Here is a 25710-nt window from a genome sequence, read left to right as displayed (position 1 = left end):
TGGGTTTCTGTGGGCACAGAGGACCCCAGGCCGCAGCTGGGTGGAATTCTGAATTCCCCGTTTCCTAGATGCAGGATTCTGAGGCAGTCGCAAGATTACGGTACTCCATCCCGAGTTTCAGTAGCTCCATGCAAAGTTGGGGATGTGTTTGCACCCAAGAGTTATTCACAGGCTCCCCATGCAGTGCTCTGGGCACAGCTCCTGCACATAGATGGTACACATATGCTCATACATGCACAGCGGGACCACACACATAGTGTGCGCTCACTAATGTGACAGTAAACATGGCAAAGTACCTATTGTTACTGCGCTCCATCGACAAAGGTGCTAACGTCTGTTGCTACAGGCTCCCCGAGACTGTCAAAAGATTATAAAATAAAATGCTGGCCAGTGGCCTCTAGCCCCATTTTGGTCTCTGATGAGATTTAGAATTTAAGAAACTTTTGGACTTGGTGGTTTACGTGACAGAATATAACAGAAAGGGAACGTCTATAGCTTACATGGAAAAAACAAAAATATTCCAATTCCCCAGTCTGTTCAGGATAGCTTAGTGCCTTGATCTCCTCTGAGGAGGAGGATGGGATTCAGTTCTTAGGATTGGCAGAAGGGAGGTGCAATTTCTCACTGTCCCTAGTGCGGCTGCTCTCGGCATCAAGCACGCTCCACAGAGACTGCAGCTGGCCATGTGTGAAAAGCTCCTGGCATTCTACAACCCCGAGAATCTATTAAGTCTAATTATGTTTGCAAGGCTGCCACCTCCCTCCTGCTCCTCTGCCTGGGTCTACAGGAGAGGGGACAGATGCGGCTCCTGCCGGGCCGCGTGTTTGCGTGTGGGAGCAGAATACTTCATACCGTTCCTAAGCATCTCCTGAGCAAGGCTGTGCCAGCCAGGCCCTCACCCTGACAAAGGTCTCTGCACATCGAGCCACCAAGGACCCAGGACAGGATCTTGGAGAGTTGGCAGCAGAAGAGGGGTGGGAGCTGCTTTGGGGGAGGAATGCCAGTTCCGAGAGGTTGGTGATAGAAGAAAGTTCCTGTCTAGAGAGAAGCCTTCAGGACCCCAGGGAGTCTGCTGCTGGGCAGGCATAGGGATTGGTAGGCAGTTGCCATTGAGCCAACGCTTCTCTAGGTAAGGAGACAGGTGCCAGTGTCCCCAGCACCTGAGAGCTGACAACGTCAGCATGAGACAGGGCTCATGTCTGACCACTACATATCCCTTGGCAGCAGACAGCCTCAAGTGACAGGCCTTTAATTGGGGGCGTCGTTTTTACTTTGGGGAGCTAGGACAGAATTCATGAAGTACCTTAGAAAGTTGGAGATGCTTGGTGGCCACACGCACTTCTTATTAGTTTATAACTGCATATTGTCCTGATGTAAAGGCCTGTGCCCCTGACTGGCTGTGAAGCCTTCAGGGCTCTCATCCCTGGGGTTTAGCACTGAGTCTACGTCAACACAGAAGTCCCTGAAAGACCAACCTGCGTTTGTGGAGGGTGTTTGTAGAGCGTGCGTCTGTGAGCTCAGCAAGAGCAAGATCTGTAGTGAGCTGGAAATCTCCCCAGAAGGCGTCCAGATGTGCGGTTTGGCTTTTTTTCTTTCTTTTCCCGAGTGCTCCAGAGTCTTTACTGGAGGAATTAGGATGGAAAACCCTGAATGACTGTAGAAATCTCTAGATCTAAAGAGGATGCCTTCTGAGGCCCACGTTCAGGGAAATGGGAGTCGGAGGATTCTTCCTCATAAACTGCCCACATGACAGAAAATTCAGAATCAGGGGAGAATGTGTTCTGACAAGCCGAGGGATGCTCGGATTTTAAGATCTAGTGGCATCACTGCCCAGCACAGCAGTGACCCCTGACACAAAAGCCGGAAGCTCAGGGTTTTCTTCCCAACTCCACGCTCAACAAATGGCCAAAGATGAAAGCCTAACAGTTCAGTGTGGAGCAGAAGGGTCAGGGAAAGACAAAAGCAGCCATCGAATCAATAGTAGTAGAAGACGTCACTCATCTGACGAAGCAGAAAACGCTCTGCTCAAAGGGATCAATGGAGTACCAGTAAAATTAAGACTATCGCCTCCATAAATATGGGTCATGGGGATTTTTTTAATCTCCAGAAAACCTTTAAAGTTTAAAAAGTCATTATTGAGGCTGGGGTGATGGCTTAGTTGGTGCAGTGCTAATCTTGCAAGCATGAGGGCCTGGGTTCCATCCCCAGGACCCAATTTAAAAACAGAAGAATAAGAAAAAAGAAGGGGGAGGAGGAGGAAAAGAAGCAGCAGCAGCAGCAGCAGCAGCAGCAGCAGCAGCAGCAGCAGCAGCAGCAGCTGGGATGTGGGACTCATGCTAACAGTTCCAGCACTGGGAAGATGGAGACAGGTAGGGTTGGCCACCATAGCCTCATTAGCCAGTGAGAGAGCCTTGGACAGCATCGGAGCAGTGACCCCTAAAGTTTTCCTCTAGTCTCTATACCTACCCCCAAGAAACACATATGTGCACATGCACAGATATGTATACCCATACACATGTATATCCACTAAACCATTATTTACTATCAGATTATTAGACAATTTAGATCCACCTCAGGAGGCCAGTGGAAACTTGTTTGTGTCTTTGTTTTGAGACAAAGTCTTGCTATGTAGCCCTGGCTGGCCTAGAACTCTCTAGACAACCGGACTGGCTTAAATCGGAGATCAGCCTGCTTCTGCTTCTCAAGCGCAAAGATTAAAGATGTGAGCCACTGTACCTGGTGCAATGAGCATTTTAAATTGAAAGTCAAGGGTAGACAAACCTGGGCTTTCATGTTCTCGGAAGGGGAAGTGTGTGAGATTTAGGACTCACCATGAAGAAGGGCAACAGTGCTCAGTGTGTCCAGGGTTAGGCCAGGGGTGTTTGGAAAGGGTAGATGGAAGCTACTTCCCTTGTCTGTGGCTTGGGTAGCTGCAGAAATGATGGTGCCATGTGCTGTTTTGGTAGAGCTAGGGAGAAATAAGGCTTCTCTCCGTACTCTGCCTGATGTGTTTCTGGAAAGGGGGTGCCAATCAAGGAGAATGTACAGCCTGGGGCTAGCCCGAAGATGAGGGGCCCAGTCTTTGACATCATCTTATGTGAAATGTTTCATGATATGTAATATGGCCAATTAAACTATGGGGATGCCAGCCACTTCTGCATCCCAGACTTCCAAGGGCCCATCACCCTCGAGTTGGAGATTCTGCTTTGACAAGCCTCTGTGATCACCCTTCTGCACCAGCTCTGCTTTTGACAGAATAGAGGATGCTTGAGGAGCCAGTCCAGCTCCCCCTCATTGCCTCCATTCTGAACACAGCATCACCATGCGGCACATTTTACATGAGGAGTTAAAGGCGTGGGGCGGCCTGTGTCCTCCAAGCCCTCTCTGGCTCCTTGTGCTTCCTGGTTCAGCTGCTCCTTGCTTCTCTCTTTCATTCACCCACACTGGTGAGTGTGGCTTTAGCCATTCACTCTGGCTTGGAGAAGAACTCTATTATGTGAATAAGCAATCATCACTTTCCTCAGATAGCAAGCCTCCACGATAGTTCCAGCTTTCTCTAGAATTTAAAATTCTGTATTATCATTATTGTATAAATTTCTAAGGGTAAAACCATGACTTTCATACAAACAAAACATGTGAACATATCAAAACTGTATTTAACTGAGTATGAATGAGGAAACCAGTAAGATATTAACACTCAGTTCAGAGAAGAATCCAAAAATAGACAAACACTTAAGCAATTGGGGATACTGGAATAAATGTACTAAGAACTAAGAAAACTGATTAGTGTGATAGAGCAATTGAATATGATGATTAGAATCATCTTTTCTATAGTGCAGGATCAATATCTCTACCAGAAAAAAATATATTTGTGCTTTTATGGACAAGAATTATTTTCCATCTCCCTGACACTCATCCAATGCTGATATTAAAGTTTGGATCCTAAAAAAATCTTCTAAAGGCCCATTAACAGATAAATAGATAGCAAAACATGGCATGTTCATAAAACAGAATATTATCCAACCTTAAAAAGACAAAGAAATTCTGACTCATGCTACAAGTGTATAAATCTTGAGGTCATTATGCTCGGGGAAATAAGCAAGTCACAAAAGAAAGTTTATATGGTGTGATCCATTGATATGAGGTACCTAGAAAAAGAAAGAAAAATAATAGTATCTGGGGAAATGATTCAGTGGGCAAGAGTTCCTGCTGCACACGCACAGTACATGTGTTCACATCCTTAGCCATGAACAGGGTGCGTCCTTGTGACTTTACTGCTGTGAATAGCAGAGCTGGCCAGTTACTGAGGCTTGTTGTCCGGCAGCCTAGTTCCAGTTCAATAAGAAATACCATCTCAAGGGACTGTGTGGAGAGCAATAGACCAGGATACCCAACACTCTCCTCTAGCCTTGAGGCGAGACCATCCCCATACACATGTGTACATACACCCTACACACACACATGCCACATACAAAGGAAGTAGATTTGTGTTTTCCAGGGACTTGGGTGAGACAGGAATGGGAAGTTATTATTTAACAGGTGTTGAGGTCAAGATAATTCGGTAGATGTATGGTAGGGATAGTGTCATGATGATGTAATAACAAATGTATGTCTAAAAATGTTTACATTGGTGCTGGGGAGTTGACTCAGGTGCTAGGCACCTACAGAGAAAGCTAGCAACCTGAGTTTGACATCCAGGACCCACACAAAGGTTGAGAGAACCGATTTCACACAGTTGTCCTTTGACCAACATATGCACACTATGATATATGAATCCACACATAGCCTATGTAAATACAACAATAAGAAAATTGTTACAAGAAAAATTTTATTTTACCACAATACAATCTTTAATGATTTAAAAGAGAACCAGTTGTAATAATGCCTTTCCCCCACAATTTACAAAGATGTAGAATTAGAATAGTCTAGTCGAATTCAGAGATGACCTTCAGATTGAAGCAGATAACCCCAGAGGTCCCAAAGACATTGCCCAGCAGAACATCAAAAGGACATTCATTTGTCCGTGGCAAAGTCTCACAATTTTTCCTACAGCTTGTATGTTTCGTGTGTGTGGGAGAGTGAGAATCACCAGGTTGCAGGACGTATACCACTGTGTTATGCTTAGTATCGTGAACTCTTTTAGTAAGGATTGAGTTTTGTTGGGTTTGTTTTAGTTTGGGTTTGTTTCTGAGAGAGTTCCTAGCCCAGGCTGGCCTTCAACTCCATATACAGTGGTGGGTGACCTTGAACTTCTGATCCTCCTGCCACTACCTCCCAAGGGCTGGGGTTATAGACAAGCACCTCCAAATCCAGCTTATGAGGTACTGGGGATCAAACCCAGAACTTTGTGCCACATCCCAGCCTTCCTAAGAGCTGAGCTCTGCCACTGTCCATAACCCCTGGTTCAAACTCAAGTGACCTAACTGATTATGAATGGCATTCTGCCTCACCAGTGATCAGACTTGGAATGTTTCCCACTTAGGGTATTTGCACAACATAATAATAATAATTTAAATGCTTTTAAATTTATCAAATATCAGCAAGGTATTAAATCACAAAGTCAGGAATATGGGGTTGAGAATTCTGTTGCAGGTAGCTGGGAAGAAGACTATAGCATGCCCCAACAATCTATAGCCAGTTTTCCCTGGAGGAAATCATGCCAATTTCTTGTTTAAAACTTAAGAGCTAGGCATGGTGTCGCACACCTATAAATTCAGCACTTGAGAGGCTGAGGAAGGAGGACAGAGATTTTTTTAAAATTGTTTTATTGAGTTATATATTTTTCTCCACTCCCCTCCCTTCCTCTCTCCTCCCCTTCTACTCTCTTCCGTGGTCCCCATGCTCCCAATTTACTCAGGAGATCTTGTCTTTTTCTACTTCCCATGTAGATTAGATCCATGTATGTCTCTCTTAGTGTCCTCATTGCTGTCTAGGTTCTCTGGGATTGTGATTTGTAGGCTGGCTTTCTTTGCTTTATGTCTAAAAGCCACTTATGAGTGAGTACATGTGATATTTGTCTTTCTGTGTCTGGGTTACCTCACTCAATATGATGTTTTCTAGATCCATCCATTTGCCTGCAAATTTAAAGGTGTCATTTTTTTCTGCTGTGTAGTACTCCATTGTGTAAATGTACCACATTTTCCTTATCCATTCTTCGGTCAAGGGGCATTTAGGTTGTTTCCAGGTTCTGGCTATGACAAACAAAGCTGCTATGAGCATAGTTGAGCTCATGTCCTTGTGGCACGATTGAGCATCCTTTGGATATATACCCAAAAGTGGTATTGCTGGATCTTGATTCCTGAGAAATTGTCACACTGATATCCAAAGTGGCTGTACCAGTTTGCACTCTCACCAGCAACAGAGAAGTGTTTTCTTCACCCCACATTTTCTCCAGTGTAAGTTGTCATCAGCGTTTTTGATCTTGGCCGTTCTTACAGGTGCAAGATGGAGTCCCAGAGTTGTTTTGATTTGCATTTCTCTGATGGCTAAGGATGTTGAGCATTTCTTTAAGTGTCTTTCTACCATTTTAGATTTTTTTTTTTTTTTGCTGAGAGTTCTCTGTTTAGGTCTGTATCCCATCTTTTATTTGATTATTTGTTCTTTTGATGACTAATTTTTTAGTTCTTTGTATATTTTGGAAATCAGTCCTCTGTCCAATATGGGGCTGGTGAAGATATTTTTCCATTCTGTAGGCTGCCGTTTTGTCTTGTTGACCAAGTCCTTTGCTTTACAGAAGATTCTCTGTTTCAGGAGGTCCCATTTATTAATTGTTTCTCTCAGTGTCTGTGCTACTGAGATTATATTTAGGAAGCGGTCTCCTGTGCCAATGTGCTCAAGTGTACTTCCCACTTTCTATTCTGTGAGATTCAGTGTGTTTGGTTTTATGTTGAGGTCTCTGATTCATTTGGACTTGAGTTTTATGCATGGTGATAGATATGGATCTATTTTCATTCTTCTACATGTTGATATCCAGTTATGCCAGCACCGTTTGTTGAATATGTTTTCTTTTTTCCATTTTATGTTTTTTGCTTCTTTGTCAAAAATCAGGTGTCCGTAGGTGTGTGGATTAATATTTGGATCTTCAATTCGATTCCATTGCTCCTCCTGTCTGTTTTTGTGCTAATATCAGACTGTCTTCAGTACCATAGCTCTGTAGTAGAATTTGAAGTCAGGGATTGTGATGCCTCCAGAAGTGAGGATAGAGAATTTAAAACCTGTTGGGTTATATAGTAAGACCATACCTAACACACACACACACACACACACACACACACACACACACACACACACAAAGAAGAAAGGGCATGTACGTATTGGTGGTAGAAAGGGAGGGGGGATGTTTAGAGATTTAATCATAAAACCTTCTACACAGTAAAGAAGTCCACTTGCTAAGCCTATTTTTCAGGTTTCTGCGATTAACGTACTAATACAGATCACAATGTATTGCGAACTGGGTTGCAGACCAGCACTCACACATATGCTGTTTTCATGATGCACATCTGAAATGGTGCAGGATGAGAAGAAAACACGAAGGAAACCATGACAACAGCTGACAGAGTAGAATGGAAGGCAGAAGCATTCATTTTCATCAGAGCAAAAATGCTTCTATGAATAAAGAGAAGCCTTCATGAAGACAGATGTTCTGGGACATCTAGATGGCTTCACATCAGCACACCTGAAGAAAACCCATTCACTCCAAATGCCCTGGAGAACTGACGGGGACACAGGAGGGACACTAGGCTCTAGCTTAGTTTTCTCAGTTTCACAGCCGATGTCAAAACAGTCCTTCAACACACATTGAGACATTTTTTATGTGATAGAATGAACATTATTTCAGTTACATTTTCCCCAGTGCTAGGAATTGATCTCTGGGCCTCACACATGCAGGGCAGGCACTCTACCCATCCCCCCCACCCCAGCCACATTGTTTTAGTTCCACATGAAAATTTTGCAAGACGTGGCCCTGTCCTAAGGCATAATGGAAGCCTTGGCATATTCAAAACGCAAAATTCTAGGATTCAAGTCCCCTGACCACAAGGGAGCAAAGTACACATTCCATTAACGTACTCTTCCAAATGACCTGAGAGAAGAAAGTAAAATCTTCAGTCTTGAGAAACATGAACAGAGCACAGCAGATTTTCCTGGGAGTATCAGGGGAAGAGCAGAGCTGCTCAACCCCAACACACACACATTTGGGGACACAGAACTCCTTGTTTGGGGGGCAAGGGTGAAGGGCAGCCATCCTACATACTGTAGAGAGTTTAATAGCATTCCTTTGCCCCACCCATCAGGTGTCAGGAGCAGACCCCCGGTTGTGAGAACGGAAAATGTCTTTAGACACCTTCTGAAGTTTCCTCCTGGTGAAGTTACTCCCGTCTGAACCCTTCATCTAGGTCTTGGTGATTCTAGACCAAATAAAGAAAGCATGCCGTAGATTGCTTAATTTGAAAAGTCTGTATCAAAAATAGCCTGTGATACATGTGGTTAGGGTTCAATAAGGACCAGGGAAGCTGCTGAATTGAATTTTTAATGGAAGAACTGCTTCTTCTGATGCCCTTCTGGGCCTCCACAGGCACTGAATATGCATGGTTCACAGACAAACCTGAAGGCATATACACAAAGATATAAAATCTCAAAATGACAACAGTAGATAAAAGACCCTTCCCTTTGACCCTGACAACCCAGGACCGGAGTTGTCCTCTGACCTCTGTGGACATATGTGTGCATGCATGTGTGTCTATGTATGTATGTGTGTACATTAATCTTTTAAAAATATTTTTTTTAAATCATGGTTTTTTGTGGAAAACAAAAATTTAATATTTTCATGCCATCTTCCTCAGCATTTAAGCATTAAATTATTACATCTTTGGATTCTACTTTTATGGAATGTTCTTTTTTTCACTGCTATTTGAGTTCTGACATGTTTTATAAGAAGTTGTCTGGTGGGTTTTGTCTTAGGGTTAGGGCAGGATTGCCAACTGTGTCTGAAATGGTGCTAAATATACTTTTGCCATTTTGTGCTATGTATTTGTGCAAAGCAGCCTCAATGATTATAAAAATCAAAATATTGATCAATTCTGAAAAACATTGACCATGTTCTCCACCTTGCAGTTGCAGAGTTCAGTCAAGATTCAATTCTTCATATAAAAGTAATAAATAAACACATTAATCTCACTAATATGTAGATTTTCCTCCATCTTTAATGTGTACCAAATACTGGTTTTTAAATAAATCCCTTCTCAATTTCTTGACATTTAAGTGTTTGATTTGTATGCCTATTTTATTTTGTTGTATGCAGGGTCATGTAAAAGTTTCTTGGATAGTAAAGGGGTCACAAGTAGAAAAAGTTGTAAAAGCTCTGACCTAGACAAGTTAATGTGAGATTAGAGACCCAAAACTAAGAATAGAATCTAAACAGTACAATCAATGCTAGTCAATAAATGGTTCCCTACTGCATCATGGCCATGGCCCACCTCAGTAGATGGTACCCTACTGCATCATGTCCATGACCCACCTTAAGAGATGGTACACTACTGCTTCATGGCCATAGCCCACCTCAAGAAATGGTACCCTACTGCATCATTGCCACAGCCCACCTCAAGAGATGGTATGCTACTGCATCGTGGCCATGGCCCACCATTTGCCTTGAAGTACTTTGGAACAGGTAATGATTTAATTATATTTGTTCTCCAAAGGAAACCTTAACAAATTCTCAGAAGTACAAATGGCACACTGTGAAAACAGTCATCTCTTCTGTGATTCAAGACAAAGCAACAAGAAGCAAAATTATCCACTTGGAAGTCACTGGATTCTGCTTCCAAACTCTAGAGTCAAAGGAAAAAAAATTAAAGAATGAAATACCTATATATATAAGAGATCAATAACAAAAGTCTTACACAGTATTCTTTGGGGGTAGAGAGATGGCTCAGCAGTTGAGAGCACTTATTGCTCTTGCAGAGGACCCAAGTTCAGTTCCCAGCACTCACATGGCAGCTCACAACGCCAGTCCTAGGGAATCTGACACCTTCTTCTGGCCTCTGAGGGGACCAGAGTGGTGCACACACATGAATGCGCACAAGTGGTGCACACACATGAATGCAGACAAAACAGCCATGCACATAAATGATGGAAAAATTAAAAACCCTTCACAGTAAAGTCTATAAAAACATTTTTAGCATTAAAATAAGATTTTAATTGTAGGGAGAGTGGGTGTGATGGTGCCCATGCATAGTGGGTGTGTGGAAGCCAGAGGCAACCATTGTACTTCTCCACTCCTCTCTTTTTTTCCTTTTTTCATTTTCATGTGTGAGTGTGTGTGTATGCTTGTGTGTGTATTCATGTTCAAGTGTTCAAAATCATCTGAATTTGATAGGCAGCAATTATTCGCCCATTGTCTCTTCTCAGTCACATCCAGACTCGGTGACATGGCTGATCTTGCTAGCCAGCTTGCTCTGAAGATGCTGTCTGTGCCCTGGAATGACAGGTGGGCCACCACGTCCACCTGTCACTTATGTGAGGCCCTCATCCTCAAGCGTAACCACCAGGCCATCTCCCTAGCCCTGCTCTCATTTTTTATGAGATATAAGTTTCCTCTCTCTCTCTCTCTCTCTCTCTCTCTCTCTCTCTCTCTCTCTCTCTCTCAACTCTTTACTGACTCTGGGAGTTTTGCATCATGCACCTCAATTCCATTCACCCCCCCGGTCCCCACCCCCTCCCCCGTCCTCCTCTCATCCCTGCCACACTCTCCCCACATAAAGAGACAAATCAAAGTAAGCAATCAAGTGAGTAAGCGCAAAAGAAAAAAGAAAAAAACAAAAATAAAACAAACAAACAAAAAACACAACAAAAACAAAACAAAGTCCACAAAAACAGAAAAATCTCTTTGCTTCTTCTTCTTTCCTGCTTCTTCAGCACCTCTTCATTCGTCCTGATGGCAATGGAGGCTCCAGTGTACCCTATAGTAAACCTCTGTGTCCCATCAGTTTTACTGGCAAATGTCTATTGCAACAAGTCACTGGTCTGGTTTAAGGTCTCTGGTTTCTGGTACACCATCATCGCTGGATCCTAACCGGAACTCCTCTGGGATATCCTGTGGCTACCATGAGTCCTGGAGACCTTGTGGGTGTCGTTCCCCTTACCAGCTCCAGCCGGTCCTAGATAGAGTAGATGCTAGGGTGGGTCAACCCAAGGCCTGGCTGTGGACCTCCTGGATAGTAGCCAAGCTGGCCCATCCAGGCCTCTAGGGCCACCCACCTCAGGCAAGTGAGTGGAGTCAGCTTTGCTACACGCCTGACCTCAGGGTCAGTTTACCCTGGCCCATGGCGAGGGGTGGGGACCATCTCTCCAGTGTGCAGGGGCCAGCTTTCTTGAAGTGTCTAGCAAGAGGCAAGGCCAGCTTTTCCAGGGCCAGCTCAGCATGGCCCTCTGATTTCATCTCACTTGGCTCCTAGGGCCTCTGGATGAGGTACAGGCTACAGACATCCACACAGATCCCAGCTGTAGCTGGACCATGGACCCAGACATGGTCCTCAGCAGCAGCCTGGGCCTAGGAGATATCCCAGCTCTGGCCACTCAGGTAGGAACGGTTGCAGCCCTAACCTTTGGCAATGCAGGACCTGGACTTCAGCACAGACCCCAGCCACAGTAGAGCCGTGGACCCCGACATGGTCACTCAACAGTGGCTGAGTCTGGATATGACCACTGCCCCAACGGCAGCATGGCCCTGAGATACTGTCATGGCCCTCCATCTCTGGTGTCTGCAAGGCCTTCGGTGGTAGCAAATGCATTGGACATGAGCATAGACCCTGGCTGCAGGAGACCACGGACCCTGACATGGTTCTCAGCTGCAGCTCTGACCCAGACGTCACCATGACCTTGTGTAGCAGTGCAGGCCACTCGGATCTGGATGCCTCCTGGCCCTTGGACACCAACCTGGACTCAGGCGGCTGATCTGACCCTGGGCATCTTCATGGTGCTTGGTGTCAAGAGACACCTCATACGTCAAATCCAGACCCTGGCTGCTGTAGCGTCACAGACACAGACACGGCCCTCCGCAGCAGCCTGGGCCCAGATGACACCATGGCCCCAGGTAGCAGCCCAGTCCACTCATGTCTGTATAGCCCCTGCTGTGACGTGGCCTTCGGACAAGTCGCAGTCTCCAGTTCAGATATCAGGCCTCTGTATTGGCCCTAGTAGCAACCTGGGCCACAGACTTCAACACAGAACCTGGCTGCAGCAAGGCTACAAACCCAGACATGGCCTCAGGCAGCAGCTCGGCCTGGTCGACATCCTAGCTCCAAGCGTTTGCCCTGGCAACTTGGATTAGGATGGCTCTGGTAGAAGTATTTGGCCCCTGCACACCGACGAGGCCGCAGGTTGTGGCCCAGATCTCAGATGTCACGTGGCCTTTCATGGCTCCCTGTGACATGGCATTAACATAGACCTTGACTGTAGTAGGACCACAGACCCAGATGTGGTCCTTGGCAGCAGCCCGGGCCTGGTTGTCACAATAGTCCCAGGTGGCAGCAAAGGCCCCCTTGATCGGTATGGACCCAGCGGCAGCATGGGCTGTGACCCAAACACAGATGAAGGAGGCAGATTGGGCCACTGGAATCAGCATAGCACTCAACGGCAACAGGAGCCAGGGACATCAACACAGACCGTGGCTACTGTCGGACCAGAGACCCGATATGGCCCTTGGCAGCAGCCCAGCCCGGACAGCATTATCATGGCACCAGGTGGCAAGCAGGGCTGCCCCTCTGTACACTTCTCATCGACATCACCGTGAATCCAGGTGACAAGCAGGCCCCCAGCACCTACCGACTCCTCCCAATATTCATTCCTTCCTTTCGGCTTCCTCCCATAGCTCATGAACCGTTCCGCTTCTCTGTTTCTCCACTACATATTTCCTTATCGTAATAAAGCACACATGCCTGGCACTGCAAGGTGCCGGGCGCACCCATGGCTGTCTTCCCGCCAGCCTGGGCCTGGAGGACCCGGGGTGACCATCTTCCTGCTGGCCACGCCCCAGCCAGATAGCCCATATCTGTGCGGTTGTCCTGCTCTCATTTTTAAGGTGGGGTCACTCCCTGAACCTGGACCTTGCAATTCTAGCCAAGACCCCAGGATCAATCCAACTGTCTCCAGTTCATCCCTCCCCATAAACCTTCCCTGTGTCCACCTCCCAGTCCTGATGCCAGGGTTACAGAGGAGTGTCTAGATGCTCCCTTTCTGCATGCCTGCCAAGGGTCTGAACAGAGGTCCTAATGCTCACACAACATGTAGCTTCCCCAGCCCCTAAACACTACTAACAATAAAACAAAGGGAAATAAATGAATTGAAATATAATTCAAAACTGGGGGGGTGGGAATGGGGATCCAACAGTAATCTTTATGAGCCAGAAGGAGAGGTTAAACAAGGGTGAAGTTAGATATCAAATAGTTAGAGAACAGAGAAGGCAAGGGATGAGTTTGAGATCGCATTTGTTTGTGACAGGATCGCGCTACGTAATTCAGGCTATTCTGGGATTGCAAGATGTGCCACCATGCTTAGAGAAATTCTTTTTGTTGTTGTTGTTTTCTAAACAGGGTTTCTCTGTGTATCCCTGGTTGTCCTGGAACTCACTCTGTAAACCAGGCTGGCCTCGAACTCACAGAGATGCCCCTGCCTCTGCCTCCTAAGTGCTAGGATTAAGGCATGTACCACCACGCCCCTCCACCCTACCGTGTGGGGATTAAAGGCCTGTGCCACCACTGCCCAGCAAGATCTGACTCCTTTAAGGAGAAGTTGTAAACCCACATAAAATAGAAAGCCACTTGCTTGCTTAATAAAGGAAAAGCTGAGAACGGGGGGGGGGGGGGCGGTGCTTAACGTTAGAAATCAGACAGAATAAATAACAAATGCAGAGGAAATAAACAATAATTCTAAGGATGTTCACGTAAGCCTCAATGAATCATGCATCTATACTGTCTGTTTGGGTCAAGGGTACACACTATTCTAAATCCTGGGAAGCAGTCTGATTGTACATCTTACAGATGAAGAAGCTGAGGCCCAGTGAGGTCAATCATGGCCATTGTCACATGGCCAGGGCCTGGGCCAGGATTCAGAAGTGGACTTCCAGCATCTGCACTCTCGGCTGCTCATTGTCACACAGGAGACAAGGCAGAGCCATGTTCATGTGCAGCATGTATCATGAGATGATCCGTTTACAGCTGGACTGCCCAGGGCAGATGCCAACAGAGTGGCGAGGTGCCAAGGGAACCTCGGGGCTTAGCAGGTGCTCTGCACTATGCAGAGGTCAGGGGACAATGGCGCTCCATCTTGAGATTCTCCTACAGGGATCCCTGTGGGAAGCATAGGCAGTACAGAAATGGCCACTTGACACTTCTCATCCACAAAGTCCTCCTCTGAGCCCGAGAGGCAAGTACAGCATTTGGCAAGGCAGAGCCTTCTAACACAATCACCCTGTCTTCTCTCAGATCCAGGAGATGGTCCACTCGGAGGTAGCTGCCTATGACTCAGGCCGGCCAGGGCCTCTTCTGGGCCGCCCCGCCATGCTGGCCAGTCACATGAGTGCCCTGAGCCAGTCCCAGCTCATCTCCCAGATGGGCATCCGGAGTGGCATTGCCCACAGCTCCCCATCACCCCCAGGGAGCAAGTCAGCGACCCCCTCTCCATCCAGTTCCACACAGGAGGAGGAGTCAGATGCCCATTTCAAGGTGCGTGAAATGGAAGGGTGTAGCTACCAGGTTATCTCCCCAAGTGGAGAAGGGGCTCTGCCAGGTCATTCCACCATGACCCTCTGGAAAAGACTAGAAAGGAGGTTTTGGTCTTAGTTGGAAACCAAGAGACAGCGTGTGGACCTCTGGTCAGAGAGCTGGCACCTGAGCCCTTGGGACATCAGACTGTGGCTGCTGAATCTGCTGGAGACCCTCTCCTCCAGGCACATGCTGGTCCTGAAGAGGCCCAGGGTCTAGTCACAGTGTCCATGACAGGAGGCCCTGAAGTGCCCAGGGGTCTGTGTGCTTCTCATTCTGGTCCAACATCATTCCGATGATACCCTGGCCTACAACAGAGGCCAAGTGGGGATGACTTCTGTCTTCCTCACCCCTCTCCCTCACCTCTTCTTTTCTCCCTCCATCTCCCCACCCCCCGTTTTGCCTTCCTTTATTTCTACACATTCCTGGGGAGTTACTCTAAATCCTTGCCTGAGCTAGGCAAGTGCTCTATTGCCATGCTATACCTCCAGCCTCGGGGGTGGTTTTTGTTTTGTGTTGTTTTGTGTGTGTTGTGTTTTGTTAACAAACATTTCTAGGATCTGGAGCTACAGTTCAATTGGCAGAATGTTTTCCTAGCATGCACCAAACAAGCTCTGGGTTCAGTCCCACACCACATAAACTAGATGTGGAAATGCAGGCTTGCAATCTAAGTACTCAGGAAGTAGAGGCAAGAGATCAGAAGTTCAAGATCAGCTTTAAGTCCAACGTTATCCTTAACTACACAGCAAAGCTACTAGCGAAGGCCGTGTAAGATCCTGTCTCACAAAAACAAACAAAACCAAAAAACCCCAAAACTCCATAACCCACAGACCAGACAGTTTTATAAGCGCACGGTAAACACTCATTCCTCCAGTCCTCCTAACAGTCCTGGATGTTGGGTAATATTCACTATCTCCATTTGGCAGATGGGGAAACTGAGGCATAGAGTAGTTAATTAACGTATCAGTGCTATAGAGCCAGAATCCATACCCAGGTGACTGCAGCGCAGCCTGGACTGCGCCCCCCTAACCTCTGCCATGCCATATCCAGCAGCCTCCATCACTCGAGCTCTCTGCCTTCAGAGCCGGGCGACCGGAGAGTGCTCACTGTGGGAGAATGAGGACCTGAGCCCTAGCACTGGGGCCGTGGAGACAACAGGATCCCTGGGGCTTGCTGCTCAGCCAGCCTAGCTGAATGGGACACTCCAGGCTGAGAGATCTTGTTTGAAAAAAAAATGGATAATACCTTAGTAACCACACTTGAGATAGACTGATGTCTTCCACACCATGCGCATACATGTGTATATGCACTCACACATACATATAAACACACACACTCACCATGCACCCACATTCATACACAGTCATGCACAGACACTCACACACTCACACACATACATACACACACAATCACACACTCACTCTCACACACACATGCACACACATACACACTCATGCACACACAAACATGCAGTGCACACTCATTCTCACCCAATCACGCACACACACAATCACACACATTCTCACACACGCATACACATGCATGCACTCTCTCTGTCTCTCTCTGTTTCTCTCTGTCTCTTTGTCTCTCTCTCTCTCTCTCTCTCTCTCTCACACACACACACACACACACACACACTCACATGAAGAGACCTGTTTTCAGTCCTCACCTTACCGAGGCCTCACCAAGGGCTGATGGAGTGCCCCGGGGACACTTGAAACAGAGCCAGCACTGCCACCGGCCCTGCCAAATCCCCTGCCTCTCAGACGTGAGGTCTGAGTCTATCCACCGGCCCAGCACTTAACCATCGTTGATCCTGCTGCCTTCCCCTTGTTGACGTACAGAAGAAGCACAACTAAAGTGCAGGGAAAATGTCCTACACTTTAGAAATGGAGGCATTAGTTGGACATTATTTATGACCACGACAGGGGCAACCTTCTTATTCTCGCAGTTGCAAAAGGTCTAGCAGGTGCACATAAGACTACTGCATTGTCTAGGAGGATGGACCCTTGGTTTCTTATTTGCATTTCATGAGACAGGGTCTCTTTATGCTTCCCATACTGGCCTTACTCTCAATCCTCCTGCCTCAGCCTCCTGAGTACAAGGATTACAGGCATGTACTGCCATGCCTGGCTTTGGGCCTCTGTCACTGGTCAGTGTTGGTCAGGAGACTTTGTAAGTCTGCAAAGATAGATGTTAATGTGGTGGGGGTGAAGTGATATGAAAACAGCACGGGTTTTGTTTACATTTGAAGAGTTAGAAACACACATAGCTCCCATCCATAGGGAACGGTAGAAAGTCCCAGAGTGCTGACTTTATCGCTGCCCAGGGCACTGGCCAGCCTCACCAGCAAGTCAGTGTTCTTGGCTTGCCAGTCTGCAGGGAGTTTCAAGGTCCTCTGAAACTCTGAAGGTCAGGACACATGCTGCTTCTGTCTAAACAGAAGCCTACACCTCAGGCTCCAACCCAGGGTGCACAAGCATCTGTCTGTCTTTCTGTCTCTGTGTGCCTCTGGGTCCCTCTGTCCCTGAGAGCTGTCTCTCTACGTGTAGTTGTGTGTTGTTCTGTTTGTCTGTGCCTGTCTCCCTGTATTTCTACATCTATGTGCATGTGTCTATTTCCATCTACATGTATGTATGTATGTATGTTTGTATGTATGTATGTATGTATGTTTGTATGTATGTAAGTAAGAATGCATGTTGTCTATCTGTTGTCTGGTTTATGTGTTCACGTATGTTCATGTATGTGTATGTGTCTGTTGCCACCCTCCTCCAAATGCATGACAGTGTAGGCCAAAGCTGCCTGGGTATGAACCCCTGGTGGGGCAGCCCTTTCTAGGCTAGATGGGTCTGAGATAAGCTGCAGAGAAAGCCTAGCTCAGCCCAAGGTTAGCTAGAGTCACTTTGGCTAGGAGTCCCTTGACATCTTCAGTTTACCAACTCCTCTCACTTGGCAGATCTCGGGAGAGAAGAGGCCCTCAGCAGACCCAGGCAAAAAGGCCAAGAACCCAAAGAAGAAGAAGAAGAAGGACCCCAATGAGCCACAGAAGCCGGTGTCAGCCTACGCTCTCTTCTTCAGAGACACTCAAGCCGCCATCAAAGGGCAGAATCCCAGTGCCACCTTTGGGGATGTGTCCAAAATAGTGGCCTCCATGTGGGACAGCCTGGGAGAAGAGCAGAAACAGGTGAGCCTTGGTCCCCTTCTAAGTTGTTCCTGAGACTTGGGGCCCTGGAACCAAGAGTGTGATACCAGGTTTGGCCGCTGGGACTAGAGGCTGCTGCAAGGGGCTTTGCTGCTTTGTTTGCCCATCTCTAAGCTGGGAAGCAGGGTTCATTCCATGCCTTCTGACCTCCAGTGTTGTGTTCTACTACCTTTGCTGGGCCCCTGCTTCCCCATCCATAAACCAGGGATCATCTCCAGCCACATCCAGCAGTCCCCTTAACTCGGCCCTTTCTGCTTCACTGGCCATGTGGTCTCTCTGAAGGCCTTCAGCGGAAGGAAGCTGAGCCACTCCTGCTGTTGGAAATGCATTACCAGCTACTCACTTCAGATTGACTCTTTGAGTCCTGGCTTCCCTACCTACTGACTACTATGGTTGGAGCACACCTAGGCTAAGTGCCATGGGGATCCCCCCTCCACCACCACATGCGTCTTTACAACACCCCAGGGAGTCACCATCCATCGGCTCTTTTGAAAGTGGAGGGTGTGGTGGGGACTCCTTAGGATTCTGTCTTGCACCGCAGGGAATGGAGATGTCCCTGGGGCCTGTGGGAAGCCCAGAGCAGTAGCAAGCTGGAGCACAGATGTGAGTTGTGGTCCTATTTGGCAGTGTAGAGATTTTGTAGACTAATGGAGGGCCGGTAGTTTAAGAGATGGTCTAAAACCTGCTGGGAAGAAGTGGAGACAAGAAGCCAGGGAAGGCAGAGGACATTGTCAGAGAATTCCCACCGTGGGCAAGAGGAGCTCTGGAGCCAACCCTTTGTCTTTGTTAACCCATCTGAGCTGCAAGGGTGCCGGATGAACCCTGGTTTTGTTTGTTATTACCTGAGATCTGCTCAAGCCCACATTTCTGGCCTCACTCATGTGGCAGGTCAGGGTCTTGCTCCTAGGAAAAGCTCACTGATAGAGACTTTGTTGTTGGCCTTGGATGTCGTGTCTGCTGCTACAGCAGCGGGAAGAGCCAGGGAGGCTGGCAGCTGCCACTCTAAGACCTTTGCCCCAATTTCCTCGTGTTGTGGGTTGTGCTGGGCTCAGCAGGGTGGTTCATCGGCTGCCCTTGGTGAGAATGTCTATGCTTCTGCGGTTGGCTGCAACACACGAGGCAACTCTTCTTCAAGAAAGTAGATAGCTGAGTCTTGCACGTCTCATGGTCCCACAGGCTAGACAGGTGTCTTCAAAACTGTCCTATTGCTGTGAAGAGGCACCATGACCAAGGCAATTCTTTAAAAAAAAAAAAAAAAAAAGTATTGAGCTGAGGGCTTACTTACAGTTTCAGAGGCTTAGTCCACTATCATCATGACAGAGCATGGTGGCAGGCTGCCATGGTGCTGAAAAAGTAACCGAGAGTGACATCTTGATCTGCAAGCAGAGAGAGACAGATATGGACAGACAGACAGAGAGAAGTAGAGAGAGACAGATAGACAGGCAGAGACCAAGAGACGAAGAGATATATCCTGGGCCTGGCCTGGGCTCTTAAAACTTCAAAGCTCACCCCTAGTGACATACCTCCACCAACAAACAAGGCCACTCCCTGGTGACTATACATGCAAGTATATGAGCCTGTAGGGGCCAATTTTTTCAAGTCAGCACACCAGGCTGATTCCCAGAGCAACCAATAGCCATTCTGGAGTCTAAGCACTTTCCAAGTCTCCTCATTAGTTTATTCTTATGCCTCTGGTCAGATAGTCTCAAGGCTGAGCCCCAAGTCATGGTGGAAGAGTTCTACTTAGAAGGCGTGGGCAGAGGGAATGTGAGACACATGGGCCATTCCTGCCGGAACATGGAAACTTAGGTCTAATGCTAAGAGGAGCAATGGCAGCCGTATGAGTAAGAGCCAGGTTCATGTCAGAATACAAAGATAGTGCGGCGTTAGGACATTGGTGGTGTTCTGGGCCAAAGAGAGGCTTCTGGGTGAGCGGTCTTTCTGTCGTCACTTGTGCCAACATCACGGCTGAGGAACCGGAGGGTAGCCTGGCCTCTGTCCCCACAACCTTCATCCACGCCTGGCCCTGGAAGCCCCTCCTTGTCATCCCAGCCTCTGCACTGTGGCTCCTCTGTGACATTTTCTCCAGAGTTGCCCAATGTCTCGGATCTTTCAGGCGTATAAGAGGAAGACCGAAGCTGCCAAGAAGGAGTACCTGAAAGCCTTGGCGGCCTACAGAGCTAGCCTCGTCTCCAAGGTAACTAAATCCCTAGGCAACGTCCTGATGAGAGTGTACCACGGGAGGGATAGAGCATAGGCTGGGACTCGCGGGAACAGCAGGTACCACAGACCTCAGAGAGGATGAGTGACGTGTGTGCGTCACACCTTGGGAGCACCACCAGTGTGGCAGGCTTCATGTGAGGCTCATTTCATTGACTTCCTTCAGCAGGAAGGGCTAGCACTCAGAGGGCTCCGCAATGAGCCTGGGATTGGCCATTTAAGTGACTGTTGTAGGTTCCAACCTGGCGCTGCCATGCTCTCTACCTCTCTGTCCACACCAGAAGCACAGGGGCAAGGGGTGGGTCTGAGGCCCCAAAGGAGGCAGAGCATTGTCCTGGAGAGCCTGTCGCAAAGAGAGCGACACCTGGGCTGGGCTCGAAAGGGCCAAGCAAAGGGTGCTTACAGAGTTGAGAGAATTGCATGGGCAAAGGTGGGAGGCTGGAGGTGGCATAAACAGAGTATACCTGGCTCATTGCTGGCATTGATCTTGCTGCCAGGGTAAGGATAGCGGGACCATACTTCCAGTGGAGCCCACACGAGGGTAAAGGTGGGGCTGACTGGCTGATCAAAACTATGTACCTGCAGGTCCCTGCATAGTTATGGTTTATTAGTTCACAGCCAGCCCCGTAGCACAACACAGAGCCGTCCAGAGGCCTTGCAGGCTGCAGGCCTACCTAGTCCACAGTCCAGGCTCTGCCCTATCTCTGGCTTATCCCTGGCTTCTATTTTCCTCCAGAGCCCTCCGGACCAAGGCGAGGCCAAGACTGCTCAGGCAAATCCACCAGCCAAAATGCTCCCACCCAAGCAGCCCATGTACGCCATGCCCGGCCTGGCTTCCTTCCTGACGCCCTCTGACCTGCAGGCCTTCCGCACGGGAGCCTCTCCCGCCAGCCTGGCCAGGACGCTGGGCTCCAAGGCCCTGCTGCCAGGCCTCAGCACATCCCCACCACCACCCTCCTTTCCTCTCAGCCCCTCATTGCACCAGCAGCTGCCACTGCCCCCCCACGCGCAGGGCGCCCTCCTCAGCCCACCCCTCAGCATGTCCCCCGCCCCTCAGCCTGCTGTCCTGCCTGCCTCCATGGCACTCCAGGTGCAGCTGGCCATGAGTCCCTCGCCTCCAGGGCCACAGGTAAGCAGGACCAAGCAGCAGCCGCCTGTGACTCTCACCAAGAGGGAAGGCAGCTGGGGGAGGAGGGTTATATACTGGCCAGGCCACTCACTAGCTGTGCAACATCAGCCATGACACTGTACCTCTCTGAGCCTCGGTTTCCAATTCTCTGAGATGGGTCTAGAACACCTACTTGCCCAGAGAGATACTGGCTACTCCAGGCAGTTGATTAGTTGCCAGCTAAACTTTGCTCCAGAACCTTCTCTTAGACCACTGTGACCTCTGCCAGATTGTCCCAGCTCGTTACAATCTCCAAAGCCCTAGCTTCCAATGATAGTTGCACAAATGGTTCCAGCACGGGCATGCAGCAAGTAACCCCATTTTACAGATTGGGAAACTGAAGTCCAGAAAAGGAAAAAAGACCCAAGGCAAAGCCACCCTCCCTCCAAACTCAGCTGAGTCAGGGGTTGGATTTTCGTTTTCACTCTTTCTTTCCTTTTCTTCTCGGTCATGCTGGGGGTGGAAGCCAGAGTCTCACACACACCAGGCAGGTACTCTATTGCTGAGCCACACGGTCAGCTCACACTGAATTTTCCCAAAGATCTTCTACTAGGGAGAAAGAGAAAGAGGCAGAGTGGCCGTTCTGTGTGGACCCAGGACGTGTCTTTGAGGCATAGACACCCTCAAACACACAAAGATGACGCCAATTGCTGGAGAGGCTCCCCTTGGTCTCTCCTCTGCTCACGGCCCACCCCACCTTCCCCTGTAGGACTTTCCACATATCTCTGAGTTCCCCAGTGGCTCTGGCTCCCGCTCACCTGGCCCATCCAACCCTTCCAGCAGCGCGGACTGGGATGGGAGTTACCCCAGCGGGGAGCGTGGCCTCGGCACCTGCAGGTCAGTCCTCCTCAGATCCCCTTCACTGTCCATTCCCAACACGGGGCAGGGGCAGGGGTGGCCAGGAGGGCAGCGGGACACTAGGGGAATGTGAAGTGGACACCCTCAGCCCAAGTGGTGGAAGTTTAGAGTACAGAGAACAACACAGATCAGAGAGCAAAGCCTCGGGGGGGGGGGGGGGACGGAGGCACAGCTGGCTGGATGCCCAGGCCAACAGGGAAACTGAGGCTGGCCTTGGTTCATTCCTTTTCTTCTTTTGTCCCATGTTTTCACAAACGGAGAGTGAGGTCTGAGTATTTAGCGGACAGTGTCCATCTCCATCACCAGGCAGTGTGTCCCCATTCCTGGCCACCAGCCTTCCAGCATGGGCTCCTCGCTTTGCTGGTGATCCTGGCCCTTTATCAACCCTGCCCTTGCTTCCACTTCTGACCTTCTAGGGAGAGCCCTAGAAGGTGTGCAGACTCTGGTAGGCAGAGTTCCCTTCGTAGCCCACACAGGCACAGACTCCCCCCCAGCCCTTCCCTTCCACCCAGTTTCCCATCCCAAAAGTCAGGGCCAAGGAGGAGTAAGTGCTTTGTATCTGAACTTCCTAAGGCTGTCCCCTCCTCCCCTGGGTGACAATGTTTGATCCTCAACAGCCTGTTCTAGTCTTGCTTGTTAAATGTGAAGTCTTTCTATATAGCCCAGGCTAGTTTTGAACTCGTGAGCCTTCTGCCTCATCCTCCTACGGGCATGAGTCAACATATCTGGCTTGCCCTGTGCAGCATTCTACAGAGAGGAAGGTGTCTACTTTCCTGTAATTCTGTTTGAAGTGTACAGATGATGATGTTATGACTAAATGTAGGCATGGTGGGGGTGCTTAAGGCATATCTCAGTTGGTAGAATGTTTGCCTAGAATGCAGAAAGCCCTGGGTTTGGTCCTAGCACTGCCTAAACCTGGTGTGGTGATGTATACCTAGGATCCCAGAACTCAGGGTGGAGGTTGGGATGAAAGCATGGAGGTTTAGGTCATCCTCAGCTACATCTTGAGTTCAAGGCCAGCCTGGGATACATAAGGATACATAAGCTCCTGTCTCAAAATACAAACAAACACAGTAGACATGGAGCAAATGATAAAATATTAATAATAATAATTAGATGGTCCCTGGCAGGATGCCAGGAAGGGTGCTTGGTTCTGCTTGATGGGCAGCCCCTCCTTCAACCTTAGGGACAGCTGATGAGAGTGAGGGACACAGGGCCGGGGCACCAGGGTGGGCTCCAGTAGCTGACGGCCCCTACTCTCTCCTGCAGCCTGCTCCCCAGAGATAAATCGCTCTACCTCACCTAATCCCGCCTCCCCTCCCTCCCTGAGGCTCTCCGGAGGGCACTGCTCCGAGCCGGAAGGGCTGACCGCAGGAGAGAGGCCATGGCAGCAGGCAGGGTGACCGGCCAGCAGTGATACACCTATGCCCCAGGGTTGAGTCTCTCCCTCGACCTCCCACCAGACTCTGCAGAGGCAGCCCACCGCCCACCACCAGCCCAAAGAACCTGCAGGAACCTTCTGCCCGCTGACCCGCTTGCTCCAGGGTAGCTGTGGACCCCACTCCTTGGCCTGCACACAGTCCCCTGCGTCTGGACTTCTGGCCCCAGCCCAAGCTCACCGGGCTGCCCCCCCTCGAGGTTGCTTAGCAACAGACACCCACCCCAGATGCTGGGCCAGCCACATGTGTGCTCTCGGTGTGCACAAAAGATGCTGAAACCCACGCGCTGTGGGTTCCGTGTAAGTAGTTCACTGTTTTAGAACCGTGTTGAAGACATCTGTAAGATTATTTTGTGGGGAGAAAGAAAGCTTCCTTTAAAGTAAAAAAAAAAAAAAAAGTTTTATAAGACCTTTAGCACAGTTTTTTTTTTTTTAAGTTTTATCTTAAGGGAGACATGTGCACAAACAGCTGTCAAACTGATTCTTATCTGCACACAGAGAGAATGGAAGCTTTTAAGCCACATCCAAGGACCACCTTCTTCTTCTTCTTCTTCTTCTTCTTCTTCTTCTTCTTCTTCTTCTTCTTCTTCTTCTTCTTCTTCTTCTTCTTCTTCTTCTTTTCTTCCTCTTCTTCCTCCTTTTTATGTTCTTCTTTTTCCTCTTCTTCCTCTTCTTCTTCTTCTTCTTCTTCTTTTTTTGATCATATATCCACCTATTTAAAATTGCCAGCAACAATTTTGGCCATCTATTTATGAAGAAAAGTTGAGAACAACATTGTGGCTTCTCCTGACATGTGTGTGGTTTGGGGTTTGGATTTGGTTTAGGCTTTGGTTCGTGTTGTTCGCAGCTGTCTCCCGGCCCTTGCTATGTCTGTCCTGGTGCCCCCCGTGCTTTGCTCAGACCTCTTTGTAATAAAACTTCTGAAAAGTGGCAAGCAACCCTGTGTCTTCCAGTTTTTCACCCAGGCCTGGTTACCCTAGGCCCAAAACCAGACGAATAAACATCAGATACGGGAATGTTACACCAGTGTCCCCGACGACATAGGTACAGAAAGTTGCTATAAAGCTTCTACACATAGAATTCAAGAACACATTGAGGACTGGCAAGACGGCTCAGCTGGTAAAGGCACCTGCTGCCAATGTGACCATCTGAGTTTGAGCCCCGGGACCCACGTGGTAGACGGAAGTAACTAATCCCTGGAAGTTGTCCTCTGACCTCTACACACAAATAAGTTTTTAAGACGTTAAGAACACATGAAGAAGATCATACATCATGACCGAGTTCTCTTCATTCAATGGCTGCAAGATTGGTCCTGTATCTGAGGCAGGCCTGGACTCCTGAAGTGGCATGTGGTGGTGGCTTCACTAGGTCAGAGTTTCTTCTGAGGGAAAACTAAGAGCAGAGCCCTGCCTTCCACTCTGCAAGCAGCGGAGTGCCTGTGTCCGGGCAAAATCCACCCCTGACGTCAGTTGTGGTACGGGCAGAAGGAGATACAAAACTCTCTCAGTTTTGTGGCTCAGAGTAAATGCTCAGTAGATCTGTGTTGACGGGGTGAGGGCGATCATACCCAAAGGCGTGAAGATACAAGAAAGGGTCAACCTTGGACTTTCCAGGTGAGACTTAGCTCTCTGGCCACTGAAAAGCATGACTAGAATCCCAGTGGCTAAAGAGTGTCCCCGAATGTCAGCATATCCTGGAGAACACTGGTGTTTTCACATGCATCGTCGGATTTTATACGATTTCACTACAGGGCTGGGATGTGTCTTTGTGTTCGCTTAGTAGACCAGACATCCTAGTTTCCATTCTCAGAACTACATAAAGAGAAATCATCTTCTAAAAAGATGTCGGCGTGAAATAGATCCGACTATGCAATGTAGACGTGAACATAATGTCTGAGGGGAACATAGCAATGGGAAAGAGCCATGGGCTCCTGGCGGCGAGGAGTGGGGTTCTGTGCACAGTGTGACCCCTCAGAAACACACACCAGCTAGAGACAGTGTGAGGCCAAGGGACGGGAGGGTTTTCTTCAAACCTTCCTTCAGGTAGCATCCTAGACCAGAGACTCCTT

The 25710-nt window shown here is 48.4% G+C and overlaps 1 protein-coding gene across 13 annotated transcripts in view; it reads left to right on the top strand.

The window, feature by feature from the left end:
• Positions 1–24580, top strand: part of Tox2 (TOX high mobility group box family member 2) — a 127397-nt gene extending 102817 nt beyond the window's left edge. For 6 of the 13 annotated variants that reach the window (XM_085697047.2, XM_085697053.2, XM_085697056.2 and 3 more), the window contains 6 exons: positions 14478–14717; positions 17713–17940; positions 20048–20155; positions 20915–21307; positions 22056–22183; positions 23668–24580. In XM_085697047.2, coding sequence (XP_085553173.1) covers positions 14478–14717; positions 17713–17940; positions 20048–20155; positions 20915–21307; positions 22056–22183; positions 23668–23734 — 1164 coding nt within the window. In that variant the 3' untranslated portion in view covers positions 23735–24580. Of the gene's footprint in view, positions 1–14477; positions 14718–17712; positions 17941–20047; positions 20156–20914; positions 21308–22055; positions 22184–23473 lie in introns of all 13 variants that reach the window. The other 7 variants (XM_085697050.2, XM_085697049.2, XM_048440961.3 and 4 more) reach the window with 3 other exon arrangements.
• Positions 24581–25710: the final 1130 nt, after the last annotated feature.

This window comes from Myodes glareolus, chromosome 10 (genome assembly GCF_982192425.1).
Source record: "Myodes glareolus chromosome 10, mMyoGla1.1, whole genome shotgun sequence".
Lineage (NCBI taxonomy): Eukaryota > Metazoa > Chordata > Mammalia > Rodentia > Cricetidae > Myodes > Myodes glareolus.
This window is presented reverse-complemented; position numbering and strand designations above follow the sequence as displayed.